A 27,961-nucleotide genomic window follows, 5' to 3' on the forward strand; every position below is an offset into this window, starting at 1 on the left:
GACTAGCAGATTGGCATTTCAGTGCCCCACAGAAGGTAGTCTTCATAATGGTCTCACTTGCCTTTGCCCCCTTCTGCAGGCACAAGCTCTGGGGTGAGATGGTTCAGAGGGGTCTCTTAAAGCATCTTCTGTGCCTTTACTGGTGCCCTGGGCAGTTGCCGATCTGCTAGTCAATCAAAAATGGACCTCCCGTTGCCAGAGGTCACAAGCTTCCAGTCTCCTCCACCTCAGCAGCCCACCTCCCCTTACCTGTGGGGCCATGGCCTCTAGCTGTGCCTGTTCCCTTTCTTTTTGTGGCTCAGCTTCTTTCCCCCTGCATTTCTGAAAAAAAAAAAAAACAAACCAAAAAACCAACCAACCTCATTTCCCCTGACGGTGGGCAGCTGTCTCATCTCTCCCCATGGCTCCCTCGCCTGACAACACCGCTGCTGCCAGAGACTGCTGAGGCCTGGCCAGGACGCAGCTGCGGTGGCACAGGCGTTTGAAAGGCAGGGTGCTGGGCGCTGCTCGTGTTTCTGGCCTGCCTGCCAGCCAGGCTCGTAGAGAGTGGTAAGCAGGGGTGGGTGCCCGGTGTGCTGGGCCATGAGAATGCCCTGGCTGAGGAAGCCACAGCACTGTGTGTGGCGGGAGCTAACAGGCTGTCCCAGAAGCATTGCTCCTTGCATGCTCTCTGCATAAGCCTGGGCTGTGGGCAGCTGCTGGAAGTCAGCTGTTGGGCTGTGAGGGGTCTGTAGCCAGCCCAGTGCAAGAGTCCTTGCTCTGACCTTTTCATTTTGCTTTTCTAAAACTGTTTTTCACATGGGATTCCCCAGTTTTAAACAAACATAACTTTTTTACGATTGTAGTTTTATATTGTTGTAAGAGATCTGTTCCTTCTTTATGAAAAGTAAATTTCTAAATAGCAAATTAATTGTTCATATTATTCGTGAGAGAGTCCTTCCCACAGGCAAGGATGCCTTCTTTCTGAATATTGTAAGGTATTTCTAATTAAAAGTATAGTAAATGATGTAAAAGATGTGCCTGTGAAAGAGGAAGAAATGATAGCATGAATAGCTGTGTTTTATTCCAAGGTGTAACATAACAGGGAAAAGTAGCAGTAGAAAGAAGAAAAGTGTTATTATAATCCTCTCTGTGCCTGAATCCATGCAAACTGCAAGGTATGCATTAGACAGAAATTTCCAGAGACAGAAGCTCCATTGTTCACAGGAGTGTATGCTCATGAGCATATTAAAAGTTTATTACCGCTACCTGCCTTTAAAAAACAACACTTACAGTTGTCTTGGTCTCAAGAAGTTTTAAATTGGAAGGCCTCTGAAGCTTGCCAGTGTGGGTTGCAGACCTGCCTGCATACGTGCTTACCATTACAGCTAGGTCTCAAAACTTTCACCATTCCAACATTAATGTGAATTCCTGTAAACAGAAAAATGCAGAGAGCTGTACATACACAGGGGAATGAGGTACAGCTAAAAGGAAGGATTTTATAGGCCAAAGGGCTTTTCTGTTTGGTAGGAAAGCAAGTGTTAGATATTCCGAGTGAAAGATAAAATACAGGTTCAATTTTTCTTTTTCTTTTTTCCTCTTTGCCCGCCCCACCCCCCCAAAGGCTTGGTTGATGAGCACTCTGCTTTAGGACAAATAGCAATCTAGGAAGCCAACTCCAGAGGTCAAATGGAAAAGCTGCATGTAAGTGTAGTAGAAGGTCTATCACCAAAGTTTATGTTCTATAAAAAGAGATCATGTTCTGTTCCAAGCAATGTGAGAATATTTATAGGTAAAGCTACAGCAGTGGATTTGGAGAGTACCTATTTGTGATTCAAGTAGCATGTTTTTAAGGGTTTCACAAAAGACCTGGAGCCTGCTAAAGATTGTTCAGTGCTTTTTCTCATTAACTCTTTCCATATTTATGGACATAGAGCAATTGCAGCAATTCTACTGCAGCTGATATCTTTAAAAATCTTTCTGGTTAGCAGCATGAATATATTTCCTGTAAGAAGCCAAACTGGCCTCAAATCCATGGAATAATGGAGTATATTGTCTTGCAAGGCAGCAACGTTTTTTGCCATAAGAAGTTAAAAAGACAGGGATGGCAGTAAGAGCAGAGTACTGTTTTTGTCTGCAGTGCTCTCTGTACTTAGTACAGTTACACAAAGAATGTTAAAGGTAGATGCCACTAGCTCTTGCTTGTTTGGTCTTTGTCTGTCTTGAAATTTGCTAGACAATCCAGTATGGCTTTAGTTACCAGAGTTATTATTCAGGAATCATGAATAAATGCTTTGTTCCCCCACCCATGTTTCTTTTTCTCTCACAGATTTTACTCTCTTGTAGTGATAGCTAGGGGCTCAGATGCCTTATGTTAGCAAAGGACTGAACAACTTTGGCCTGTTCTCACGTTTATTTAATTATATGCTGAACAATAAAAAAAAAAGACAAAGAAAAAAAAAAACAAAACAAGCCTCAAAAGAACTGGGAAGGTACAGAAGGAAATAGGACTGCAGGAAATAGATGTTCCTTGCAACTTTTCTGTCTTTCAGCCAAGCTGATCTCCTAAGTGGAATCAAGTAAAAGAGCTGGTCAGATAACAGTATCTCAGGAGTGTGCGGATAACTGAGCGGTTCCATGAGAGGAGAAAAACCATGTGAAGGGGCAGTCCGGGGCAAATGGAATGAGGGAACGATTTAGTGCTCAGAGGCAGGCTCAGGAAGGAAAACAAACAAGGGTTAGGGATTGAAGGTAATCCTCTAAAGCGGTGTCTACCCTCCCTTAGAGAAATTGTCCTGTCTATAAAATGGAAGTTTTCAGTGCAATTTTGTATCTTTTTTTTTTAATTGAGTTTTCTGAAATTTACACATGCAGGCTTATATTTCAAAACAGAATTTTTAAAGGTTAAATACATTTAAAATTATAATGTCATCTTTTTTGCATCACTGATCATTGATTGGTATTGCTTGAAATTTTTATTTCTTTTACTGCATCTTTTATGTGTGCATGTATTGCTTATTTGTTGCTGTTTCTCTTTTCACCTCTTCCCAAGAATTTGTTAAGAAAAGCTTTGTTCAGAATTTGACCACAGTGGCTCTGACTTTGTAAATACGTTTCTGAAAAGTCATGAAAGAATAAAATTCAACACAGTCTTACAGTGATATACAGGAGTGCAACATTAATAGTTTGTAATTTATCAGAGTATCACAGATGTTCAGAATTTAAGCGTAGTAGTAATATATTTTCTACTGGAGTTAGTGTCAAAACATATTAAAATTCTGTTTGTTTTGGAAAATAGAAACAGGTATGTGACCTAGAAAGATACTTAGAATCCCTCTATTGATGATTCAGTGAAGTTTGAGCCAAGCAAAATGAAATTATTTATTTATTATGTGTTATGCATTGTATCTCGGCTCATACTGTTGCACTGACTTTTTTTAAAAAGATGTGTGAGTTGTTAATATTCTTTTAAATGTATATCAGTCTCATAAAGTTGATCAAGTAATTGTATGCTGTGTGATTCTTTCAAGTGAGACTAAAGCATATTTCTGCTTGTGCAAAAATCAGAATAGTATAGCGGTGCTAAAATGAAACAACTAACTCCTTGTGTTGCATGTGTGGAAGAGGACATATTTTTAAATTCCTTGTTAAGTAGATAAATATACTGATATGAGGTGCAGTTTAAATATTGGCAGGTAAAAAATGAAGACGTGCATGACTGCATTTGTGTACGAATGGGTACTCAGGTGCATGTTGAATACTCTTCTCTTGTAAAAAGACAACGTGTGAAAGGGAAAGGAAAGGATGGAAAGGGAACGAAAAGGAAGGAAGAAATGAAGGGAAGGGAAAATAAAACATAAGAGAGGAAGCAGGAAAGGAAGGGAGGGAATGAGAAACAAAGACGAGAAAGGAAGAAAAGAGAGAAAAGAGAAATTAAGAAAAAAACCAGTGAGAAATAGGAAGAAAGAAAAAAGGGAGAGAGGGAAGGGAAGGAAGGAAGAGAAGAGGGAGGAGGGGGGAAGTCCCTTTTAAGTGTACTCTTCTGTTATCTGATGGGTTTACAGCCATGTATTCACATACCTTTTCCATTTAAGTAAGAGCTGCATCTGCCCTTGCCAGGTATGAAATGGGGAGCTGGAGGTTAAGAAGGATCTAGAAAGTCAGACAGGATAGATGTGATCAGAAGAGAATTTTTCAGGTTTCACCCTACCAACATCCCATTGTTTGTTTTAGACAGAAATATTTGACATATTTGATTAAAATGACAATTTCATAATTAGAAACCATGGAATGCTTTCTGCAAAGACTTCAAACTCATTCATTCTTGCATCAAAAACTATGTGAATACCTAACTGAAAAGTCTGTTCTTGACTTACGGAGAGCCAAAACTGCTAGATATGTACCAAGTGCTATTGTCTTCAATAGCCTTTTCTTTCAGGCATTGATCCTAATTGTCTGCTTAATATAATTTTACCTAAACCTTTATGTTTAGTTTTAGAAACTCAGTCTTTGACCCAAGAAAACTAACATCAATTTTCAGATTCATGTCTGCCCCCTTGACAGATGTCAAAAGAGTATCCTGTATCTTTGCTACCATTAGCAAAATAAGAAAGCAGTGAGTGAAGTAGAAAAATGTCTTCGTATCCTTATATATCTCAAAATTCTATTTACAGATTTTAGTTATGCTCGCTATTACGGTGATTCTTACCTGCAGTTTCAAGGCTTGCATTTGAACATGCAAAACTTCATCCACTTGGAATTTAAGACCTATAATCCTCATGGACTCCTCCTGTATATTGAACAGACACCAGAAACGACAGGACATTTTTTAATTCAGCTTTTCATCAACCATGGCACCTTACAGGTAAGACATCGAAATCTCCCACTGAAGGAGAAATAAGTAAAAGTTAGGATCTGGAGGGGGGGGGTGTCTGTTTTTTACTGTAGAAGATAGTAGATAGAGCTACAGAGAGTCTTGACATACTTCAGTATTTAAGGAAAATAGCTGTCAAACCTGCTATCCATTAGGGCAAATTCATGGCTAATATGATTAATATGTCTCACAAGAGGTGGTACTTGAGGAAAATTGAATAGTGATTATAAATGGGATGTCTCATATGAAAAGCACATATTAAAAGACAAAAATAAAGAATGTAGGTTTTGTCTTTATGACTGATGTGTATTAAGGTATTCTATTTTATATACAGAGCTTAAACTAACCGAACCTCCTCATGTGCAAGTTCATTAAAATTGTTATAAGGAAGGCTGTGGAACTGAGTTAATCGTAATAGGAAATTTACTGTGTAACAGAATAGAGTGTATCTGTTACCATGTGGCTCTGAGCAGAAACCTTTTACTTGGTCCATCATGTTAATTATCAGTTCCGCAGGATCACAAAAAGCATTTATTTGGCTTTCATGGACAAACTAAATAGGATTACATTTGTTTCTATAAACTTCAGGAGTAGAGTGTGTATCCCATTATATCTTTACCTTTGGCAAATTATTCCTTCTTTTCTGAGGAAGAGGTAAAGTTTGAGGTTTATGAAGACATGGGCATATACTAAAGAGGCTCTAAAAAGATATTAAAAGAGAAGTTACTTTTCCTATAATGGATCTTCCATTTTCCTGTTAAAAATTTCCAAAAGTTTGCCTGTCATTATATTCTTCTGTGACAATTGTGAAATGACTTAGGAACAACGTATTTGAGTTATATTTGCCTTCATGTTTAAAAAGCATGATCATATAAAAAAGATACATAAATTGCAGATAAACAGAAGAAGAAAATAACCTTTTACTTTAATTTGTTATATTATGTTTTATTATATTGTGACTATCTTTATCCAGAGCAAATGAGATTAGTCAGGGTCAGGAAGTTATCCAAGGTTTACAAAATGTTGATGACTTTAAGTCTATCTTACTTGTATTCATGTTACAGTAATGATGCAGAAAAACATTTTTCTAACATATAAGCACCATAAAATATGAAAGTACTTTAATTGACAAAAATCTATTCCTAGGTCCCAGTGTGCCATGTTAAAACTAATTGAATTCACTTAATCATTCACAAAGCTGGTCAATTAAATGTAGATTTAAAGCCCAATGAACAAATGGTTCTAAGCTTACAATCAAGCTACAATTACAAGTAGACAAACCATGAAATCAAGTGCTTGTTCACATTAGTATAGGAAATTAAATGGTGTTCCAGAATACTCAAGCCTGCATGCTACATTACGTGTTTGGAAGTGTAAGGAGGCCATAAAATGGTAAGTAAAATTCACCCGTGGCCAATGTTAATTTTAGCTGGGTTGCAGATGGTCAACTTCCTTGCAAATCACGCCCATAATATCTGATTGTACAATACACAAAGATTAAAGCATTTTCATGCATGGTAGGAAGCATATATGTATGCCTGTATATTTCTGGTACAATCGACCTCCTGATCTAGATCTTTAATTAAACACTAGTTTTCCTTGATACACATGACATCTTTCAGGGCTTTATGAAACCATTTGTTATTTTGAAATTCAAGTTCCTAAGCCTTTAACTGTTTAATTATTAGAACTTACGTAATAAAAGCATTTTTCCCACTTTGTAGTATCAGTTTTTATGCGATGAAACTGCAGAAGTCAAAAACATCACTACTACTGCTAGAGTGGATGATGGACACTGGTATAAAGTGCAAATTAGGTAAGTTTCATAACTTACTGTTCTCTGTGTTTACAATTGCTTTAAAGATGATTTAGGTTGGATAGTTAGTAAATGCCAGTGATATCATATCTCATTAGCTATGGGTGATACCTGAACGTGTGCGGTAAAATCATGTTATGGCAGTGTGGACTACAACAAATGCTTGGAAAGAGTGTTTAAAACTATAGTACAGTTGGGAACAGTGCTCATCACATCACTGTTGTGCTTAATGGAAATGAGTTTATTCTCATCAAAATCTTAGCAAACATAAACATTCAGGCAGGGAAGCTGCTGTTCAGTAACTTCAAGCTACTTAGTCCAGGAAATAGTTGGATTTCCAATGAGAATGTGACCCATAGAAAGATCTTGGAAAATAGGTAGTCAAAAGCAGCAGCATGACTTTAGTTGCTGTCACTTACTTGCAACTCATAGTAGCATGTATTACTCCTGTAAAAGTAACAGTCCTTGCGACTGAAGGAGGATAAAATGAAAGGAAAATCAGGTAGGTAGTATGTTTTCCACGCTCTTTGTACATAGATGTATTTAATGATCAAATGTCTATGCTGTTAGAATCTGCCACCTTTTAAGAACTTGGAAGAAAAAATTTGGTTTCACTTTATAGAAAAATTAGGCATGAGTCTCCTCTCCAGGTGCCTAGTTCTATCAGACAGTTTAAAATAGGTCCAAGTCCTCTAGTCCAGCAAGAAGAGAGCTACCTGTCTGCTTGTCTCTCAGGGGTAAATGACTCCCTAAAAAGTTTGTGAACGTGTACAGAAGGAACAAAAGCCTTTTACTGGAATAAGCCTTTTAGTTATATCTGTCCAAAAGCAGCCAAATGAAACACTTTTGCAGGGCAGCTGCAGCTGGACACTTTGCTTCTATAGGAAACCATAGTGATGATTGTATCCATTATATTGTGCCTTGCTGCTTCAAGTGTGGCAGTGAGTAGTGAGTGAGAAGGACCACAGTTTCTTGCTGCATTTCAGCAATCATTGCTATCATATTATTTTCCAGCATGGTAAACCAGGCTCAAGCTCCAGACCACACAGTACAACAATGCAGACTAATGCAGGGAGCAAAAGCCAGTAATTCACTGCAGTTGTGTTTATCACGCAAAAAGGGAATAACATCAAACCAAACCATGGAACATAAAGTAAAAGCAACTGGAAGCTCCCCTCTGACCAGAAGGGAATGGAAGACATCTCTATGACACTGATAAAAGTGGGATTCTGTAAACTCTTGAATTACATATGCAGTTCTGCTAATTTCTATGGTTTGACTCCCTTTCATTCTCAAAATAGAGAAAGTAGGATTGGAAATTTTTTGGAGATTTAAAGATAAGGGCATTAAGCAGCTTCTGTATGAATGGTGACTAAAAGTCCATTGAAGACAACTAGGAAGTTAGACAACAAAGAAGTCTAAGAAATCTAAAGTGACACAGAGAAAGTGGGTAAGGACTGGAGACACAGAATTTTTAGTCTGATAGCTCATTTACTCCATTAGAATTCTATTGTTACTCCTTTTAATTGTTCATTTTAAGAAAGATTTAGGATCCTAAAGATAACAAACTTAAGAATACCTGGACCCTCAGTACTATTGGGAGACTTGAAGAAAAAAACCATCCCTTCCCCTGCCACCAGAGCATTAGGACTGCCATGTCACTGACATTACCTAGGGATGCGATAACTGCCATGATGTGAGTGTGCCTATTTTATGCATCTTCCCCCAGCTCCATCGAGCAGCAAATAAAGTGAATCTATAAATCAGCCTAAGGTAGTAGCAGAAAAAAAAAAACCCAACCCAGTTTGTATTTCCAGCCTTCCTTTTGACCCTAAAAAGGAAGGAAGAAAGAGTTATCTTCCTTCATTTGCACACAATGGTAATCATTTCAGGACAGCTCGGGTAAGATGGGACGCACTGATTTTTGCTGTTAAAAGAGAAGGAGTGCATACCATATATGGGAGTCAAGCTAATTATTAAGCAATTATTAATTACTCGTAGACTGGAAATGGCTTTGGACATTGTTTTAAGATGGTGTTGTGCAGCCACCACCAAGTTGGAGGGGGGAGTGTTGATTTGTTAGAGGATAGGAAAGCTCTACAGAAGGATCTGGACAGGCTGGATCAATGGGCCAAGGCCAATTATAGGAGATTCAACAAGAAGAAGTACCAGGTCCTGCACTTGGATCACAACAACCCCATGCAGTACTACAGGCTTGGGGAAGAGTAGCTGGAAAGCTGCCCAGTGGAAAAGAACCTGGGGGTGCTGGTCAACAGCTGACTGAACATGAGCGATCAGTGTGCCCAGGTGGCCAAGAGCATCCTGGCTGGTATCCAAAATAGTGTGGCCAGCAGGACAAGGGAAGTGATTGTCCCCCTGTACTCGGCACTGGTGAGGCTGCGTCTCAAATGCAGTGTTCAGTTTTGGGTCAATGAAGCTGGTGAAGGGTCTAGAGAACAAATCTTATGAGGAGCAGCTGAAGGAACTGGGGTCATTTAGCCTGGAGAAAAGGAGGCTCAGGGGAGACCTTATCACTTTCTACAACTACCTGAAAGAGGTTGTAGTGAGGTGGGTGTCAGTCTCTTCTCCCAAGTAAGAAGTGACAGGACAAGAGGGAACAGCCTCAAGTTGTGCCAGGGGAAGTTTAGATTGGATATTAGGAATAATTTCTTCAGTGAAATGGTGGTCAAGCATTGGAACAGGCTGCCCAGGGAAGTGGTTGAGTAACCATCCCTGGAGGTATTTAGGAGACTGTAGATGTGGTGTTTAGGGACATGGTTTAGTGGTGGACTTGGCAGTGCTAGGTTAATGGTTGGACTCTATGATCTTAGAGGTCTTTTCAAACCTAAATGATTCTATGATTCTAAGATTTAAAATCTTAATGGCACAGAAGTCAGAAAGATTTGGTTAGAAATGGGTTATTTTCATCTAGTGCATCTTGACATGTGCTTGATTTAATGAAGAAAATTTATGTGCTGTATAGAAAAGTATAATAACCACTACCTTACATACTTACTTCTGTGTTAACAATTAAATATATATTTCTTACAATTCGATTTGATAGATTCAGTCTTGAAATATGTTACTTGTAATCAACTTTAGTATAATACAACATAGTAAAATAACTTTGGTGAAAAATTGCCATAGCATATTCAGCAGTTGTCTAGACCTCTACAACTATTATTTAGTCTTCTCATAACTGATTTGCAGTGAGATAAGTAAGTTAAGTTTTGAACAACAGTATCTGGGAAGTCAGTGAAGTCAGGATGGGAATGTAGTTGACACTGAATACTACAACATAGTGGCTATGCACAATGTGGGATTTTCTTTGTTCTGCAGATGTTAAGTATTATGAAGAGACATCACAGGCAATAAAAAAAAAATATTTTGTACCAATTTGTTGAAATAAAATTGCTCATTCTCATTACTTAATGTATTCTGAACTGTTTGGAACCTTTTTGATGTGGCCCTGTGATGGAAAGGTTTGTGTCTTTCAGATTCACTAAAAGCAATGCATTTCAGCTACTGAAGATAAGCCATCTGCAAATGATATACTGCCTCTACAATATCATGTTAAATTAAAGAAATAGTCTTAAAGGTAGTGTGTTGTGTAATACAAGTTGAAATACAGTGGAAATTAGATAGTGACATCTTCCTTTTCTGCTTACAGAGGAAATGTTACTGCTTCCTTTGTCCCACAAAATTATTCCTGGTGTGACTGAAAGAAATACCACACCTTTTAATGCTTTAATAAATATGCATGTTACTGTCAGACACTGTGCTATATCCAGTTCTCATAGTTCACCAGAATATTCATGCTGGAAGTAAAATGGAAACATTGCTGAAGTAAATTTTTCATGATGATGGACTATTGTGGCTACATTTACAACAGTTTAATAAAATTGGATATAATAGGACGACCATATTAGATAAAAAATCTGGGATAGCTTGAATAATTTGTGACAGGATATAAGTTTTTGCCTCAGATTAGTCTTACTTTATGGCACTAGCTGCTAAAACCAACACGTTGACAAGGTTTGCCTCAGAGCAGTGCCTGAGAGTTCCATTTTATGTGTAAGTTTACTAAGCCCAGCTGTTAATGGAAATCATCGCAGCTATTTCACTCACATTTCTGACTGTACTGTTTTGGCTTTCTTAAGGTTACCAGGGAAGTGAAAGAGATACAGTGAAAAATTGATATAGACAATATCCCACGGTGTTTAGATTTCTGCAGGGTATTATGAATGGAAGGAAAATTTAAGACTCAAGCATTGGGAAGTTTACATGTTTGGTTTTGTTATGAAGATACAGTTACCTTACTGGTAATGCAGGGGATGCTCTACCACAGTCTTCTCATTCCAACCCTTATAAAACTGCCTCATTAACTGCTGTAACATTATCTTCTTCAGTCTTCATCACCAAAACAACTTGATAAAAAATTTGTATTGCAGGAACAGGCTGAACTGCAGCAGCATTATTCGAAATTCGTCCTTTTCTTGGTCTGCTATGCTCCATTTCAACAACTATTATTTCAGTACTGATAATAATAGTTTCCTTGATTAAATAAAAAACATTTTTTATTTTATTTTAAATGTCAGATCACAGTTGTCAATTGCTTTAGCAAATCTATCAGTTTATAAATTGATTATGCAGTAGATATCACAAATACAACTTCTTTGTTAAAATTAGTCTATCCACTTTGAACTTGTTTTTTAAGTGACCGTGACCATTAGGATTAGAAAATGGGTGTAGGTGCTCCATCTGTCTAGAAATCAGCTTCAAAATGTGACAGTTCACTTCTTTTAAAAGTGCATCATTCTTCTTTAGCTCCTAATGTTTGTAATTTGAGGTTTGCACTAGTTAACTGTAGGACATTTGGTGATTGATTGTCTTGGTTTTGAGATGTAGATGTTTTCTGATTCCTCTAGTCAGAAAGAAATTCTTCTAATCATGCCATAATGCAACATATGCTCACTCTGGAGCTTGTATATTGTTGGTTTTGATGGCTTTTTATGAAGGCCTTAGATAATCCATATGGTGCAAAATATGCTGTATTTATTATCCTTCAGAATGTGCTACAAAGCTCATATTTTCCCTAGGGCTTTCAGGCAGGTAAGATAGGCAGATGTCAGATAAAATGGTTAGAAAAAACTTCAGCTGCTTCTCTGTATTGGTTTTCGGGGTTTTATTTCATTTTTATTGTAAATTCCTATTTTTATCTTATCAGAAAGTTACCAAACGTTGGCCTTCATTTTTAACATAACAGCGTATAGGTGAAGAGGCCATCCATCTGTTGTTTCATGTACGATTTAAATGCCATATACTCTACTTCATGAAAACACGCTTAATGAGTCATCTCCTCCAAAACTAGTATAAGCCAGAAGATATTAATAGCAATGGCTACTGTTTAATTACAGAAGTGAATTCAGTATTTATAAAACGTGGTAAGAAGTGTGTTCCTGATACAGAATAGCTTCATTCTCTTTTCATTTTCTTGTCCGCTCCCAAGGAAGGTATCAATGGTTTTGCATCAGCTGCAAGACATTTCTTGAAGTACTCGGACACATGCATGGTTAAGCTTGACATATTTATTACCAATACAAATGATTTAGGGAGTTGTTGCACCTCTAAACTGGCCACTGAATAAGTCCTCACAAACATACTTTCATAGCTGTGGCTGTGTTGATCTATTTTTTTTAGTCCCTCCTAAAGAGCCTAGTGCAAAACTAGGAGTGATGAAATGCAACACAAGTGCAGACTTATCTCATAATTTCTACTTTTTGTATAGTCTGAAACTTTACCCAGCTCAGTGGCCTTACTTGGAAGAAGTCAAGTTTATTACATTTTGTTCAATTTATTTATGATTTATTAACACTGGTAATAAAAAGACATTTCTTGTTTCCTAAATTCCACTGTATCTTTATTCCTAATGAGGTTATATCTGCTACTTACTGTCTCGTATCCGCTGCAGAGGCTAAGTCAATGACAACAAACTGATTTGAGAATACAGTTTAGGTGCAGAGGCATTTATATTTACAATGGAATAAAAATTATGTAAACTTTTGAAATAATGATACTAATGTCAAGACCTGCATTTTAAAGGTGGAAAATAGGAATGACTTGATAATGAAGTGTGAAGAAAATTGGAAGGATTCTTTTTTTTTCTTTTGGTTTGGGTTTTTTTGGACCAAAAGAGAAAGAAATTCAACGTAAAATACTTATGGTGACTATCGCACAGATGAACAGGAAGAGGTGAAGAATATCCCCCCCCCCCCCCCTCCCCCCGGACATTCTGGAATACATCTGAAAGGAAAAAGATACTGACTTCGCAACAGCAAAGAGCAGCTGTTGGCACAAGAAAGTCAGAAATTGGAAGACTAATTTCTAGGTGCTCAAGATTTTTGTTACACAGTGACACTATTACTCCTCACTAGCTAAGCATGCCAGTGCCACAGAAATGGTGAGGCTGGATTGAAGCTAGAGAATCAAAGGAGATTCTTATTTATGAACTGTGAGATTATAACCAAATACAAATCAGAAAACACTAAATAGAGGAAAAGTTTTGAAATCTTGCTAGATAGAATATATCTTATGTGTTTTCCAGCTCACTCTGCTAACCTGTGCAGTGCATTTAGAAAAAATTAATTTGATTTTAATCCTTTCACAGATAAGTAGAAGGGGAGCCGAGCAAATAATGTTCCCTCCTGTGACTAATTTTATTCATTACTTTATCTCATAAATGCTTGATAATTTCAATGTAACTTAATGGATCTTTCTATTTGGAGGTCAAGTGTTCAAAATAAATGGTGGTGCTTCTTAAGAATAAATGTTCGATCAATAATGATTTTCAGATTATACTATTTTTTTTGTCCAGGAACCTAACCATCCCTTTTTAATTACTTAAAGCACTATAGAAGTGACTTTGTAGGTGCTAGAGAGGAATAGCAATGTAAATACAAATACAGCATCTCACTCAAAATCATCACAACAGTTAAACAATAATAAACTCAGATAAGCGAACTGGTCTATACATAGGTTGATCTGAGAACGCATTGATGATATCTACTGCTGAAGAAATACTAAGGAAAGTGATAAGGTGATAGCCAATCAATGAAATTATACTTCCCCGGTTTGCTTTGTGAGTAAGCATAGATTTCTGTAGCTGAAGAGTTTCATGTACAGTGTATCAATGCGCATATCTTCTATTAATCTTAGGAATTTTCAAAGTACCGGTTTATTTAAAAAAAAAAATCATCTTTAACTTCAGTAGTAGAACTACTTTACCTAAACTATTATCTATTGTATGAAGTGTCATTATTGTGAAAGAATTATAATTTTATTTCTAGTTTCACAAACTATTCATTTTTTTTCTTATAATTCCTTTTTTCCTCTGCCTTCAGTAGAAAAAGCAAAGAAACAACAAGCCCTCTCTTACTGGCTGTTGCACATCACTAAATTCCATATCTTTTAGAGGTACCATCTCAAAAATTTATGTATTTGCTGGAGGCTTTTCCTCAGGCCACTGTGTCCTTAGCTGGTTCTCTGTTTAAGCATATTTAGATCCTGTTCTGTCCTATGGGATCTGTACAGTAACTCTTTACTTCATTCTTCACATTATTTAACTCCAGACTGTTCATACTTTTATTCTTAGAATTACCCAAATTGCTAGTTTTTAAAACAAGGTAGTAACAACATGACTGACATCTTTTATACATTTGAAATATTTTTTTCCTTATAAAAAGTAGTAGAACATAACAGTGTCCTATTTCTGAATGGCTTTTGCAATTCGGAGAGCAGACATAATATGTATATATACAACAATCCAGTAGTTTCCCGTACATTAAATGTGCTGAGCCCTTTGACTTCCTAAACAAAGGGATTTAAAATTCCCGTGTTTTCACCTGTTATGTCAAGATATTTTATACAATATATGCATACTAATTAAGAGTAAATACAATGTTATCACAAAGGAAGCTTAGGGAAAAAACAATGTAGAATTTTAAAAATATTTTATAGAACTTCTTTTCCCCTCTATGGATGAGCATGTTATGTCATTTGAACACTACAGAATAAGGTACCATCGGCTATCGTTTTCATCTGAGAGAACCTCAAGAAATTTTAGAAATTTATAACTTCAGGCCAGAAGGGACCACTTATTTGACCACCAAGGGACCACTGGGTTGACCTGCTCTATGACACAAATGATGAATATTTTGTTCAGAAAGCCATAGACTTCAGTTAAATCAAACCCTTCAGTTTCTTAAATATTTTCCTAAGATGCATTCTACTGTGTTCACCTCTTCCTAAATCCACAGCACTGGTGAGGAATTTATATATCAAAATTATTCTGGCTGGCAAACCCCAGCCAGTACTTCAGTGAAAAGCTGAAAATAAAAGCTGGGTGAAGATTCCTTTCTGACCCTGCTAGCCCCATGTCACAGGTATGTGACCCTGACTATATGAACGAGCAGTGGCAGACATGAGAGGTGTAATTCACTCTCACCTCAAAGATATTTTTTTTACCTACTAGATATCTTTTCACCACAAAACTCAAGCTCTGCTATTTGAGAGATGGCTCAGTGAAAGGAGAAACAAAAATAATTAGCCAGTTCTGTACTGGGAGAAAAGTGCTGTTAGTCACTGCACATTGCATCCGGAAGCCTGAAGGCGTAAGTTTTATTAAAGTCATTGTACTGAGGCAGATAGGAGGCAGAATATTTGAAAGATGATGCAAACTGTACTTTTCTTGCTGAAGAAAGAGGGATATGCAGAGAGCAGGACAAGCGGTGTAGCTGCTTTGTTTATTCAGACAGTGCTGTGTGGGTACTGTACGCTGTAGCTCCTACTTGGTAAGAAGGAAGGTGTCTTTCTACTGCATCCTGCATGGTTCCCTTTCAGAGGCACCTGGAGGCAGGGAGATTGCAAATAAGCTTTCTCTCCCTGAAGGACAGGATGGAGCTTGCAGAGAGTCTGCAGCAACAGTGCAGACTGGGAAAATCCTGGGGGAAAAAAAAAAAAAGCAGAGTTTGCCTGCTGTAGGAAGCTAGCACTAAGGTGAGCCTTGTATGACCATGGAAGGAAGGAGATTTTCTTCTAGGGCCAACAGTGTATAGTGAAGAATTTATTCTAGTTGCAGACTAAATTTGCTTTCAGGCCTTTTATGTAATCTATCACACTTATTTCTACTTTTTTTTTTATTTAAACATTTACCTTTTAAAAATATGTCTGTCTTGTGCTCTAAGTAAAGTCTGTCTTTAAAGAGAGGGCTTTTTCTGTCTTTTTGGAGAAGTTACTTCAGCAAAAGGGGGACAATTGAGAATCCCTTCTAAGTGAGACTTTGCTTCAGTAAGACTTGATTGTTTTTTCCATGTTCAAGCTGCTTTGTTCTTCTTCATTTCTTTCTTCTTGTTTTTTGGGGTTTTTTTGTTGTGTGGTTGGTTGTTTGGTTGGGGTTTTTTTTTGGGGGGGTGGGTTGTGTGTGTTGATTTTTTTGTTGGTTTGTTGTTGTTGGTTATCTTTAATCTGGTTACTGACTCCTGTGGGCAGAGTTTATCGAGAGAACTGATCCAGTTAAAAATACATACTTTTCTTCGTTTTCAGCTGAATTATTTCCTTAATGCATATTGCTGCACAAAAAGGGGGAAGAACATACGAATGCCTGTGGAATAAAAGCTGGAACTCAGTCCTTTGCCTGAATTGCCAGTCAAACCACGCCTACAGATATATAAGAGATGCCAGTGAGATGATCCAGGCTCCACCACATCTACTGTACATATTCACAGTCCTTCATTCACTTTCAGAATTCTTCCAAAATGTTGGCTTAAAGCTTGTCTTCTTAAAATGAGCAATTTAACTTTCTTTCAGAAGCAAGCTTTTGTTCAGAAAAAAACCCATGCTGTTATACTGCTGATGTTACGTGACCATACTCCTTTCAAACAAACACTGTAGTGAACATCTCAGTTCTGCATTGCTAGACCTGTCAGAATACCCTTTACAATTCTGAAATATCTACAAGCGCTTGATTCCCTCAACAAGAACTAAGGTTTCACAGAGATAGAAGGAATACTTGAAATGGACAAAATCTAGAAATGATGATAGAGAAACTTGGCATTAATATTTTCATAACTGTAGTTAGTTTCCAGAAATTGAGGATAATGAAAGTAGCCTTTCTTCTTGCATATCTGTCTCAGTATACAAAAAACCTGCACTGATCAGATCTCCTAATAAAACAATAGATTAAGGCTAAGTGCATTTGTTTGCAGCTAAATAATACTTTATTTTGCATCAATGCAGTGTAAAAAACCTTTAATTGGAATGAAAAACTGTCATGAAATCAAATCTCAGTATGTGCATGTTATATTCCGGAAAGTGACTGTTTTTTCATAAATTTCAGGTGAGTCAACAGAGAATAAGCAACTGCCTTTTTCTAACAGTGAATAACAGTTGAATGTAGTGGATTTAATTATACTAAATTGATCATAGTAACAGTTAATAGCAACTTAATACCATCAATTAGTTTGATACAAACTGTTGTTTTACATCTTCTGTAAGATAAAAGCTTATTTAGTTAGTCATGCCACATCTTGGGTACAAATCATCTTCTATACCTTCTCAGAGCTCTGCCATCAAAGGAGAAACCCACACATTAAAATTTAGAATCATCAAAGAGACAAATCTGTGGTGTATAGTGATCTATTCTTGTGCAGATTATTTAACTAATTAAATACTAAAAATATTTCTGTCATTGCTACTTACTTTTAGTTTAGATCTTAAAAGAGCTTGTTAGTTTCACTTCTAAGACTAAAAATCTACTTTAACTTCTTATTGCAGGAATAGAAACAAAAACAGTAGAGTAAGACTTCAATAACAGACAACATGCCTAAATCTTTGTTCTATGTTATTTTCTGAGGAACATCAAAGGATCCTTATGGATACTAAAAGTGTGTTCGGTCTTCTGTGGCTGCCTTGGCCCCGTGTCACAAGCATAAAAATTATATTAAGGAAAACACAGGCAGGATATAGAGACCAGAAATAATGTTGGCCTGCAGAGTTGATAGAAATACAAATTTCCACTGTGTAACTATCTTCTTATTCAGTACAGTCTTTCAGTGTCAGTTGAAATAAAATGTCAGTGTTGCAAGTCAGATCCGACTCTGAACTTGACACTGTCTTAATGCTTGAAACAGCACTCTAACTTGGGCCAAACTTTTCACAAAATGACACTTCATATATATCTACATCAACTTGAAATAAGTGTGTATTATTTTCTAAGTTTAATTTCTGTAAGTGGTATTTAAGTTTGTTAGAATGTCAGCAGCAGGAAACCTGAAGCTCTCCAAACAGCAAAGACAGAAATGGCCAGAGGCGTAGATCATTGGGTTTTTTCTCTAGCTAAATCCATAGTAGTAAATGAAACTAAAATCTGAATACTGTTCTCTGGACCTGAGGCCAACTGGCAGGTCCAGATCACATCTATAAAAATACTTACTGCGAAATGGATGGCAACATTTAAACTGGAAATGATTCCTGAATTGCACCAACCGGTGAACTTTTTCAGTTTTCAGAATTGAAGGGATAGCTAGCCTGGGTGGCAACTGTAACAGGAACTGTGGTAACTTCATAAAAATGTGTATGATTATGTGTCAGGACTTCAAACTCATGTTGTGGACCTCTTCAGCTTAGTAATGTCAGTGTAACCTCTGAGAAAAAAGTAACAGGGTGCCATATTTATTCATTCCTTAGAATATTAAACAAATACTATTTTTTCCCCTCTGTATTCTTAGAGGAATTTACATCATGCCTTGTCATTAGCTTCATTGTTCTTATTTATTTAGTTAAATCACTCTCTAAGAATAGACTAACAAGTCAGCTCCAGGTCCAGGAAATATGAGTCTGCTGTCAGAGGGAACGAGAAAAAATATGTTGTTGACTCATTAGTTCATCTGCAACATGAAAGAGTCTGTCAACTGGTGTCTTAGTAGGGCACAGTCAACACCAACAGATGTGAGCAGTCGAAAATGATACATCTTACTGCAGACTGAAAATTTAATGACTGCGCGTGTAACTGGGATATTTTCTGAGATTAATATGAGATTCTGTCTTATTGCTTAAATATTATTAGCACAGGGTTGAGGGTTTTTTGCTGAATAAAAATGTCACAGGACTGTAGAATCGTAGGACGATTCAAGCTAGAAGAGACCTCAGGAGGTCTGTAGTCCAACCTCCTGCTGAAAGCAGGGCCAGCCATGGGGTCAGACCAGGTTGCTCAGGGCTGTATGCAGTTACGTTTTGAAAACCTCAAAAGGTGAAACCTACACAACCTCTCTGAGCAGAGGTCCAGATTTTTCATTCTTAAAGTTGTCTCAAACACCCTTACAAAGCCTTAAGGGTTTCAAAACCAGTGCTGAGTCAAAATTGATCCCACCTTTTAAATGTGCATTAAGAAAATGTAACTCTTAATTGTCTGTGAAAATAGGTCTATTGTTGTGTTGCAAGTTTACAAAAAAAAAAAAGCATTCTATTGCAGGGAGCAGTTGGAGTATGAAACCAGAAAATGAAAACTACTAGGTACTGAGTGGAAAGAGTGAAGTGTTGCTTTGGATGTTTTGAGCTATGAAATCTGTAAAATAATAATCAGACACAGCAAATATGCAGTGTGTTTCTCAGCTTTAATTAATCAGTTGTCTTCAATAAAATCAGGGAACTTTGATGTTTGTTTTTTAGAATATATGATAGTAAAACCTATTTAATTATTATAGTTCACAACTCATATTTGATACAACTGTTTGCAAACCTGCAGTTGTTTTTGTTTAGTAGATTGAATGCTAACATTACATCTGCAATAGTTCAGACGTAATTAGGTAATTGTTTATTGTCATTTAGCATGACCACGTTTGAAGTGAAATTGCTAGACATGGGTGAAAGTTTCAATCTTGTTTCTAGAATAAGAGATTTCCTTTTCTTATCAGGAAAACCAGATTAAAGGAGCTTTATTCCCAGCAAGACTTGTCCATGCTGGGAATGCTGGTCCAAGACTGGAGCAAGGTTCTGCTTTTATTCTGGGCAATACAATTAAGAGTCAAAACAGAGTCAAGAGCCAAGGAACTTTATTTGCCTGACAATAGGTTTGCAAATGCAAAGGAGAGGGAGCCAGAGATAAAGAGAGAAAGGAAGGAAGGAAAGAAAGAAACAAAGAAAGAAAAAATGAATGAATGAATGAATGAAAGAGATCACAGCAATAGCTGCCACCCTGGAGCTGCAGTGTCCCAACAGTCTGATTAGTTTCCAAGTCCAGTGTGGGAACGTTCTGTCTGATATTGGTTGGTTCCGTTCTTTTATAGGGTTGTCATGAGCTGTTCTGCTTTACCACAGCTTCCACCCGGTGGTGGTGTGCGTGCCCAATACCATCAGGGGGTCCTCAGAGTTCTCCAGGCTCCTCGATGCCCCTGACGCCGGGTCTGGGGGCACGCAGAGGGGTTTGGTTAGGTTTCTCAGGATTAGCTCCCCCCATTGCTCCATGGTGTCAGTCGCTGGGTTTCCTGCCTTGACAATGTTGAGAAACATTTGCTGTGGTGATGCTGTGAGTTTCCTGCCATAGCAATTTTGAGACAAACTTCTGTGGTGATGGTGGTTCTCACTAACACAAGACTGCATGGCAGGACTGGCACTTAATACTTTATCTAGACATCCTCCTTTCCCTCCTCCTCTTCCCCCATTTGTTTTATTACCTTTTTACCATTTTATCATAATCCCAAACATGTCATTTAATCATCACTAACAAATGTCAGTGAGCAAGAACATTATGTGAAAGGATTTGGATTTCATGCAGACATTGTCATGTTTAGGTACTGTTATCCCAACAGTTATCAAATTATTATCTGACCTTTCCATCCTTCCAACCTGCGAGGCATTGGGCAATGGATTTAATACTGTTTAGACAGCATGCATCTTCAGGTTATAATTAATAAGCCAGTATTTAATCATTACATTTGTGTGAATGCAAATGAGAAAACTGTGAACTATTACTGCTGGGTTGGACTGAGGCACAATTACTGGTAGCTTACCCAGCAAAAGTGCTTGAGAGTTGCTGTATGCATTTCCACATTTATAATTATGCAAAAAAGTTTGTCTTCTTACTTGACCTTTAAAGCACCCAATGTGCTGATTGTAGAAAACCCGTTTTAAAAGCTTGATGGAAATTTCATAGAGTGTATATATGACCTGATGATAGTATCATCAGCAAATGCTAAACAATAATGGTTTAAGGTTGTTATTCTGATTTGGCCAGACCCTGCTAGATTCAATCAAGCACAATCAGAGGTGCAAGGCTGACATTTTAACAAGCTGATGGTGAAGGCAGCTCATGCTATTGAATTGCATTAACTTGTTTTCTGATATGTAGTACTTGGAATGAATTTCAAATTATATTTTTATATGCACACAAAAATATATCTGCATATCCATCATATAAGCTATTAAGGACGAACTAAAAAGCATGTCTAAAGTTATCATCAAAAGAGCTAAATCTGTAAATCGGGTGCTTGTGTAATAGAAGTATATACATGGTCACATAACCAGTTACAGCATTAGCATTGCAAACTGTGTAGAAGAAACTGTACTTAAAAACAAAACAAAACAAAGCAGTTGTTTGGGCAGCTTTCCTTCATTTAACACATCTGTTACATGAATTTAAAAAAATTAAAAATGCCTATCAGTTCCCTTCCTGACCCTATTGCACTCTGATCTCAAGAATTATGTTGCGTTAAAACAAGTCTGATTTAAAATATTTCAGAAAGATTGCTGTCTTATCATTATGATTTTATTCATAAAGATTATATCCTTTTATAAGAAAGAAAAGTTTAGATATTTAAACATCAATAATTTTTTCCTTAGAACTCTTACTGCAGCTTTCTGTTGTAGCATGAATATATCCAAGATGTCACGCAGGGTTTAAACCTTAGGAAAAACTGCTTGATCATTGCAAACAGAGCTACTGAGAATGTATGTATGGGTCACCCACATTATCACCAAACTTCCTTTTTAAGCAAATAATCAAAATGGTGTGCTGCAGAACTTTGTGTATGTGCTTAGACATACAACCATTGCATAATATCTATAAAATGTGATAGGAAAACATTGCTTTTTCTCATTCGTTTTCGCTATTAATTAGTGAGTTTAGAGAAAACTTTGTAAAAATTGAGGAGGAATAAAAAAATCCCCTGAACTGATCCCTTAAGAAGTTTATTTTTAGTCTACAGAATTAAAACCCCTATTTATTTCTCTTTAATATTGATTTTAACAACAGAATGAAACTTTATGAAGTTGTTTATCATAGGATGGACAGGCCATTTTGCTTACAAAAACATTTATAATCCTTTATGTTAAAAGACTGATACTATGCTTGCATATTTTTCTGAAAGTATCACCAAAACAGAATTATATGGAAAACAAATATAGAGAATTTTTTGCAAAGGTTGCTGATGTTAAGTCTCAATCCTCTCAATTAAAATATGATAGAAGACCTTATCAAACAGCGTGAGAAATCCTTTATGTATCATTATCTGACAGAAGATGGTGAAGAAAACTTTCCATGTTCTTTTTGTAACTAATAACTTGCAGAAGCTAACTTTGCATTATCAAAGATAAACTGAATTCACATGTTACTACAGCATCCTAGTTAAATTATAGACTGTTGCTTTTATAGGGTTTTCTTGGTATATGCTGTTTCCATACAGATTGTTTTTCTAGCACCTGTATTACAAAGGCACTTCAATATTTTTAAACATACAGCTGATTAAACTCCAGTTTGGTTTGTGTGCAGAGAAATTCCTACCTGAGAGACTCCTGTTTAGTTCTGACGTTTCTCCACTGTGCTTTCTTTCATGAAGAGACAGTGGTTGCTGCCAGTTGGTTATTGGAATGTGAATGAGCTTTGCTTTATTAAAAATAATCATAAATTGAACAAAACTAAATTGTTTACCTTGCCTCTTCTGTTTATTTTTAACAATTTATGCCTGCTGTTAAGAGCAACGCTTTTTAAAGAGAGTGTGTGGATGGGGGGAAGTAAAAGCGACTGTATGTATTAATTTCAGGACCTAATGTTACTGCCTTCAGTTTTAGGAATGATGCTTTTGAAGGTAAATATTACAGATAATAGTATGTCTACACTCTAAAATGCAGTTTATTTTAAATTGCTTTTCTGGATTATATTTTTTGTGATGAAAAAGAGGGATATTTAAAATATTTGAGGTCAATAGATGTCTTTTTTTTTTCAAATTACAAAGCCTTCTTGTAATTGTTAAAAATTGTCTAACTTTTTTATTCAGCCATTACTATGTGCTTTGGGTTTTTAGCAATTACACTGCTCAGATTTACAATGTGGCTTGATTTTAATGAAGTCAAACCCCAAAGACATACCAATTTACCGCTTGTTATACAGCTTCTTTTGTGTTCATAGTGTTTAATATAAAACCAGCTATTTACTTAATTTTCTTTCCTCATTGGTTTAGTAACAGCCTAATTAATTTGTCAGATAGTGGTGTAAACTATATATGGTGGTAAAACGTGCCTGTTTCTAAATTTATGCAGGCAAGGCATAGTATCATGTGAAGCAGAAATGTCGGTCCTGGAAACATCTGCAAAGACAAGTAAACCTAGAAATTTCTGGTCCAGTTCATATTGGCTTGAAACAGGATCCATATTTGTTGGTGGTTTGCCTCATCATTATGCAATAAAACAGGTATTTATTTCCTTATTATTTTTATTTAAGATGTTTGTTATTTTGGGAGTGGTATATTGAATAGACTATAAGAGACTTTATGCAAAAAGTAAAAATTACAGTTTTTTGAGGATTACATCTAAGGGATGATTATGGTCCCTTGCAGAGTTCTGCTGGTGCATGGGACTTTGGTAAGTTAACAGAAACAGCATTCTTGCCTGAAGATACAATCTACAATCCTGTTTGACTTGAGTAGGCAGAGTTAAGGAGCAAGTACAATTAAATTTAGAGGACGTACCTGTTATCTCAGGTGCTGGTTCTGTGGAAATGTGAAAAGTGTGACTGCACTGGGTTTTGTAAAGAAAGAGGCTCTCTGCTTGCATTGTGGGCTGGCACAGAGAGGTGTGTGTGAAAATGGGCCAAGCCAGTGAGAGTTAACCTGTGGAACTGCATTAATGAATGAGAGGTATGGTACAGGAGCTTGAACTTGAGGCCCTGTATGCAGCTAGGGAAACAGCATGTGCAGGGGTGAGAAGTAATATGCACTAGGGCTTTCACAGTGCTAGGGAAGAACAGTACATACAGGGGTCATGCAGAGCGTTGGAGAGAAGTGGATCATTCCTGAATTGCTGTTATGGAGGAATTTGGGGTAGAGAGTTAAGCAACTTACAATGTACAATTTTTTTTCAAAGCAGGTTGAGTATAGGTAGTGATTTCTCTTTTAGTCTGTGACACTCAAACTCCTCACACGCACACAGATCAAAGTCCCAGCCCCTGTAATTTCAGACTGGCACCATACACCCAGGGGGCACTCAGTCCAGCTCCTGGCAGCATGGCCCCTATACAAAGCACATCCCAGCTGGCTCAGCCTTCTACATTTTGTCAGGTGTCTGAGTATGGAGTCCCCTTCTGCACTCAAGGGGCTATTGTCATAACTATGTATACATTTTTAAACCTAAATTGTTGCCTTAATGTGCCAGTGGCCTTGCCAGTCACATAGTCCCAAATCTGTCTCTGACTTCCCCCTTATCTAAAGCCAGCCTGGATTATTTCAGCCTCTGGTTTCATGTCTCAAATATGTTATCAGAGTGTAAAGGTATTGCATAACAAAGATTATCTGTCTTCAGTGGGTTTCTACACATTATGAAATAAACTACACTTTGCGCTGGGCCGCTGTAGTCCAGGTCTCACTTATCTGATCACTGATCTTTGGGTAGCTGTCATCACTGTAACAAAGTTAATCTGTGGGTTTTTTGTTTTCCCAGTGTACAGCAGAATCATGTAGTCAGAGCAGGACATATGTAGTCCAGGTTTCATTTCTTAAGCCATACTTTTGGGTGGACTTCACCCTGTGACAATTGTTTTAACGTTTTTATTTCTGTTCTGTTCTTCAGTAGGTGAAAGTCATCTTATAATGAGCAAATAGAGTAATTTCAAGCACAGATGTGGTTTTGATGCTGTTATTATAATGCAGCATTTCTAGATTGCTTTCACCGTATGGTAAATTGTACAGTAACTGATGAAGTGACAATATTGTGAAATCCAACTTAAAAGTCCTTGTGAGTAGGTGCTTTTAAGGTTGTAAAATACTCAGCCAAAAGTGTACTTCTAAATACCACATATTGGCATTAAAAGAACATGTCAAATAGTATTTGTATTTATATAATTTTCCCCTTAATTCAAATGTTCATACACAAACTATACATTCATCTGGAATAATTTATCCTATTACTTGCATAAATGTATCTTAAAGAAAAGTTCTATATTAATAAGATATCAGAAAATTATAATTTAGATGTTTAAATGACCTGTCTTCTAGAAGCTAAGAGAAATATTTTTGGGGATCCCCCAAAGACTTTATAGTGAAGGCTTAGAAAAGCTCAGTCCATGGAATGTATTTAAGAGCAGGTAAAAAAGCGATTTGTTTGAGGGTTATACGCAGTAATGTGTATGTGAGAGGGAACTTTGAGATGGTAAATAGCTCTTCACTAAGGCAAAATAAAATCCAGAAAAATACGTTTACCTTAGATGAGTCAAAATAGAGATAAAACACAATGGTCTAAGGGTAATTTACTGCTAAAACATTTTTGTCTATATGTGTTTTTGATTGTCATATCAAGATGAGCTTTCTTTTTTTAAGGATGTTGCAGTTTTATTCTTAATGCAGGATTAGTAAATGAAATGTTATGGCCCATGATTGTTATTTAGATTAAGTAATAGATGTGGGAAGTGTGCAAGTGCTCAAGCTGGTGACACTTAAGCTCTATTTAGTACTTGGAAAGCATATGTTCATATAACTTCCCCAAAAAGTAAAAATACATGCTCAACCCCCAGTTGCATCTCTAGTTTTCCATGAAGGTTTTTTGCAGTGCATTGCTTTCTGTTTGAGATTACCTCAGCCTTTTATTTCTTTATTTTATAACTTGATTTTCTTTGCTCATTTGTGATTTTTGTCTTCATTTTGATCTTAGTGTCTCGTTTTGCTTTATTTTTACTTTTTTATAGCTTTGGGCAAGTTTAATTTTCCTTGGCTTGTCTATCAAAGTCTGTTGGCTACAGGCCACATACAGTCTATAAAGGCTATATTTTTCCTTTTTGTCAGAGAATGGAGAACCGTCTGTCAAAGTTCTCTTTATGTGGGCTTTTCAATCCCAGCAGTAGGAAACCACTCCAGGAAGTTTCCTTCTCATCAGCTTTGACCCAGGCAGTCAGGCTTCTATTGTAACACCATCATCATCCCTGAAACGGAAAAGGTCTGTTTCTGACCTTCATCCCGCAGTTCGCTTCAAGAGAGATTTCTGCTCCAGCTGAGACTCAGCTTTTTCTGACAAACGCTGTGATCGCTCTTGGAGTCAAGTCTGATAATGACCCTTGTAATACCTGTAGTATCTGCCTAATAATACATTGTCTTGTTTTAGATGAGCTCTTTCTCTCACTGGAGTAGTTCACTCTGCTGTTGGCTCTCCTACCTTTCAATATTGTGGAAACTGTAGAGAGCAGTGTGACTTCAGACCCTAGACTGCTTCAGCTGCTGTCTAACGAGAACTTCTAGTTGTTAGTGCCAGAAGCTGTTGACACAGGAGTTTTGTATTACTAGAACTGGCTAATACTACACTATTAATTTCCAGGCTCTATTCCTCTTTCTTTCTTTATGAGTGAAGTTTGATACGATCTGTGAAGCCCTCAGGATAAAATAGTGTGTCCTCTGAGGATTTCCTATTCTGTGCTTTTCTGATCAGCTTTCAAGTGTCCATGCATTTTTTCCACATATTTATTTTTTTGTCTGTATGTTTATTTTTCGTTATTGCTTAGAGTCAGAGTGCCCTCAACATGTAAGGCAAAGTGCAACAATTACTCAGCCTTTCAGTCTCAAAAAGTTGAAGCTTTCTTCTCCAAATATGAGGGGGGAATTACCTCCAGATATATTGACTGCTTTTCCTTTATTTCTTTAATACTATTCTGTACAAAGGGTACCATAAGGGGTAGCATTTTACTCTGTGTTTAAGGGAGAAAATACTTTTAGTCTTCTTAAGGATTGGTCAGGAAACCATGGGATCTTTCAGGTATTACTGAAAGAAGTTACTGTTCCCCTGAATGTACTCATTGAGGTGGTTTGAGTCTGTTCTGAACCTGATTGGTATTCTGCCTATTATACACTATTTTGATAGAAATATCAGTTAAAAATATCATAATAGTTCTAGACTGGAAGGCTTGATAAGCACCAACTATATATGTTTCCGCTGCCCATGGTAGTAACAGACTTAGCACACCATCAACAGAAGTTTGAATCTCCTTCTTAGTTGCTGCCAAAGCTTGTGAAGGTACTTCAGGAGAACAGATTACCCTCAAGGCAGTGATATATTTAAAAGAACATCTGTGACATCTCGGGAAGCAATGCCATAATACCCAATAGATTTCTTCACTCATCAGAAGCTCTCAGACCACCCAGATCTCTGTACCTAGTGGCAGTGGTTGGTGGGGAGAAACACTACGAACAGCAGAGGGAGATAAAGTTATGGACTGCTTAAGTGAACTGGACATAAAAAGTGTCATGGGTCCATACAACGGGATGCATACAAGCATGCACCACTGGCTGATGTTATCACAAGGCCACTCTCTATCACCTCTGAAAGACTAGAGAAATCAGAGGAGGTCCCTGATGACTGGAACAAGATAAATGTGATGTCATGTTCATCTTTAAAAAGACCAAGGAGGAAGGGCTGTGTAACCATGAGCTGGTCAGGCCAATAGCACAACTCAGTTCCGAGACAACTGTAGAAGCAAATGAAGGACAAGCAGGCCCTTGGGAACAACCAGCATGGATTTACCAAGGGAAAACTGCCTGACCAGTATGATTACCTTCCATGTTGAGATGACTGGCTCTGTGGACAAAGGAAGGGTTTTCCCAGAATCAACTTCACTCCCAGGCCCTTTGTTTTCTCCTCCTGTATGGCAGCAGAGGGATGGGGAGTGGAGGTTGTGGTCAGTCCATAACAGCATATCTCTGCCACTTCCTCCTCATACACGTCTACAGTTATCTGATGTTACATACCCACAGGCCAAAGATAGAAAAAAA

The 27,961-nt window shown here is 37.2% G+C and overlaps 1 protein-coding gene across 1 annotated transcript in view; it reads left to right on the forward strand.

Annotated features, from left to right (window-relative positions):
* The window catches only part of EYS (eyes shut homolog), an 873,960-nt gene that overhangs the window by 561,345 nt on the left and 284,654 nt on the right, over window positions 1-27,961 (forward strand). Inside the window, exons 32-34 of the mRNA XM_027809136.2 lie at window positions 4,653-4,843; window positions 6,577-6,668; window positions 23,256-23,406. Of these exons, the coding sequence (XP_027664937.2) occupies window positions 4,653-4,843; window positions 6,577-6,668; window positions 23,256-23,406 (434 nt within the window). The remainder of the gene's footprint in view (window positions 1-4,652; window positions 4,844-6,576; window positions 6,669-23,255; window positions 23,407-27,961) is intronic.

This window comes from Falco cherrug, chromosome 6 (assembly GCF_023634085.1).
Source record: "Falco cherrug isolate bFalChe1 chromosome 6, bFalChe1.pri, whole genome shotgun sequence".
NCBI lineage: Eukaryota > Metazoa > Chordata > Aves > Falconiformes > Falconidae > Falco > Falco cherrug.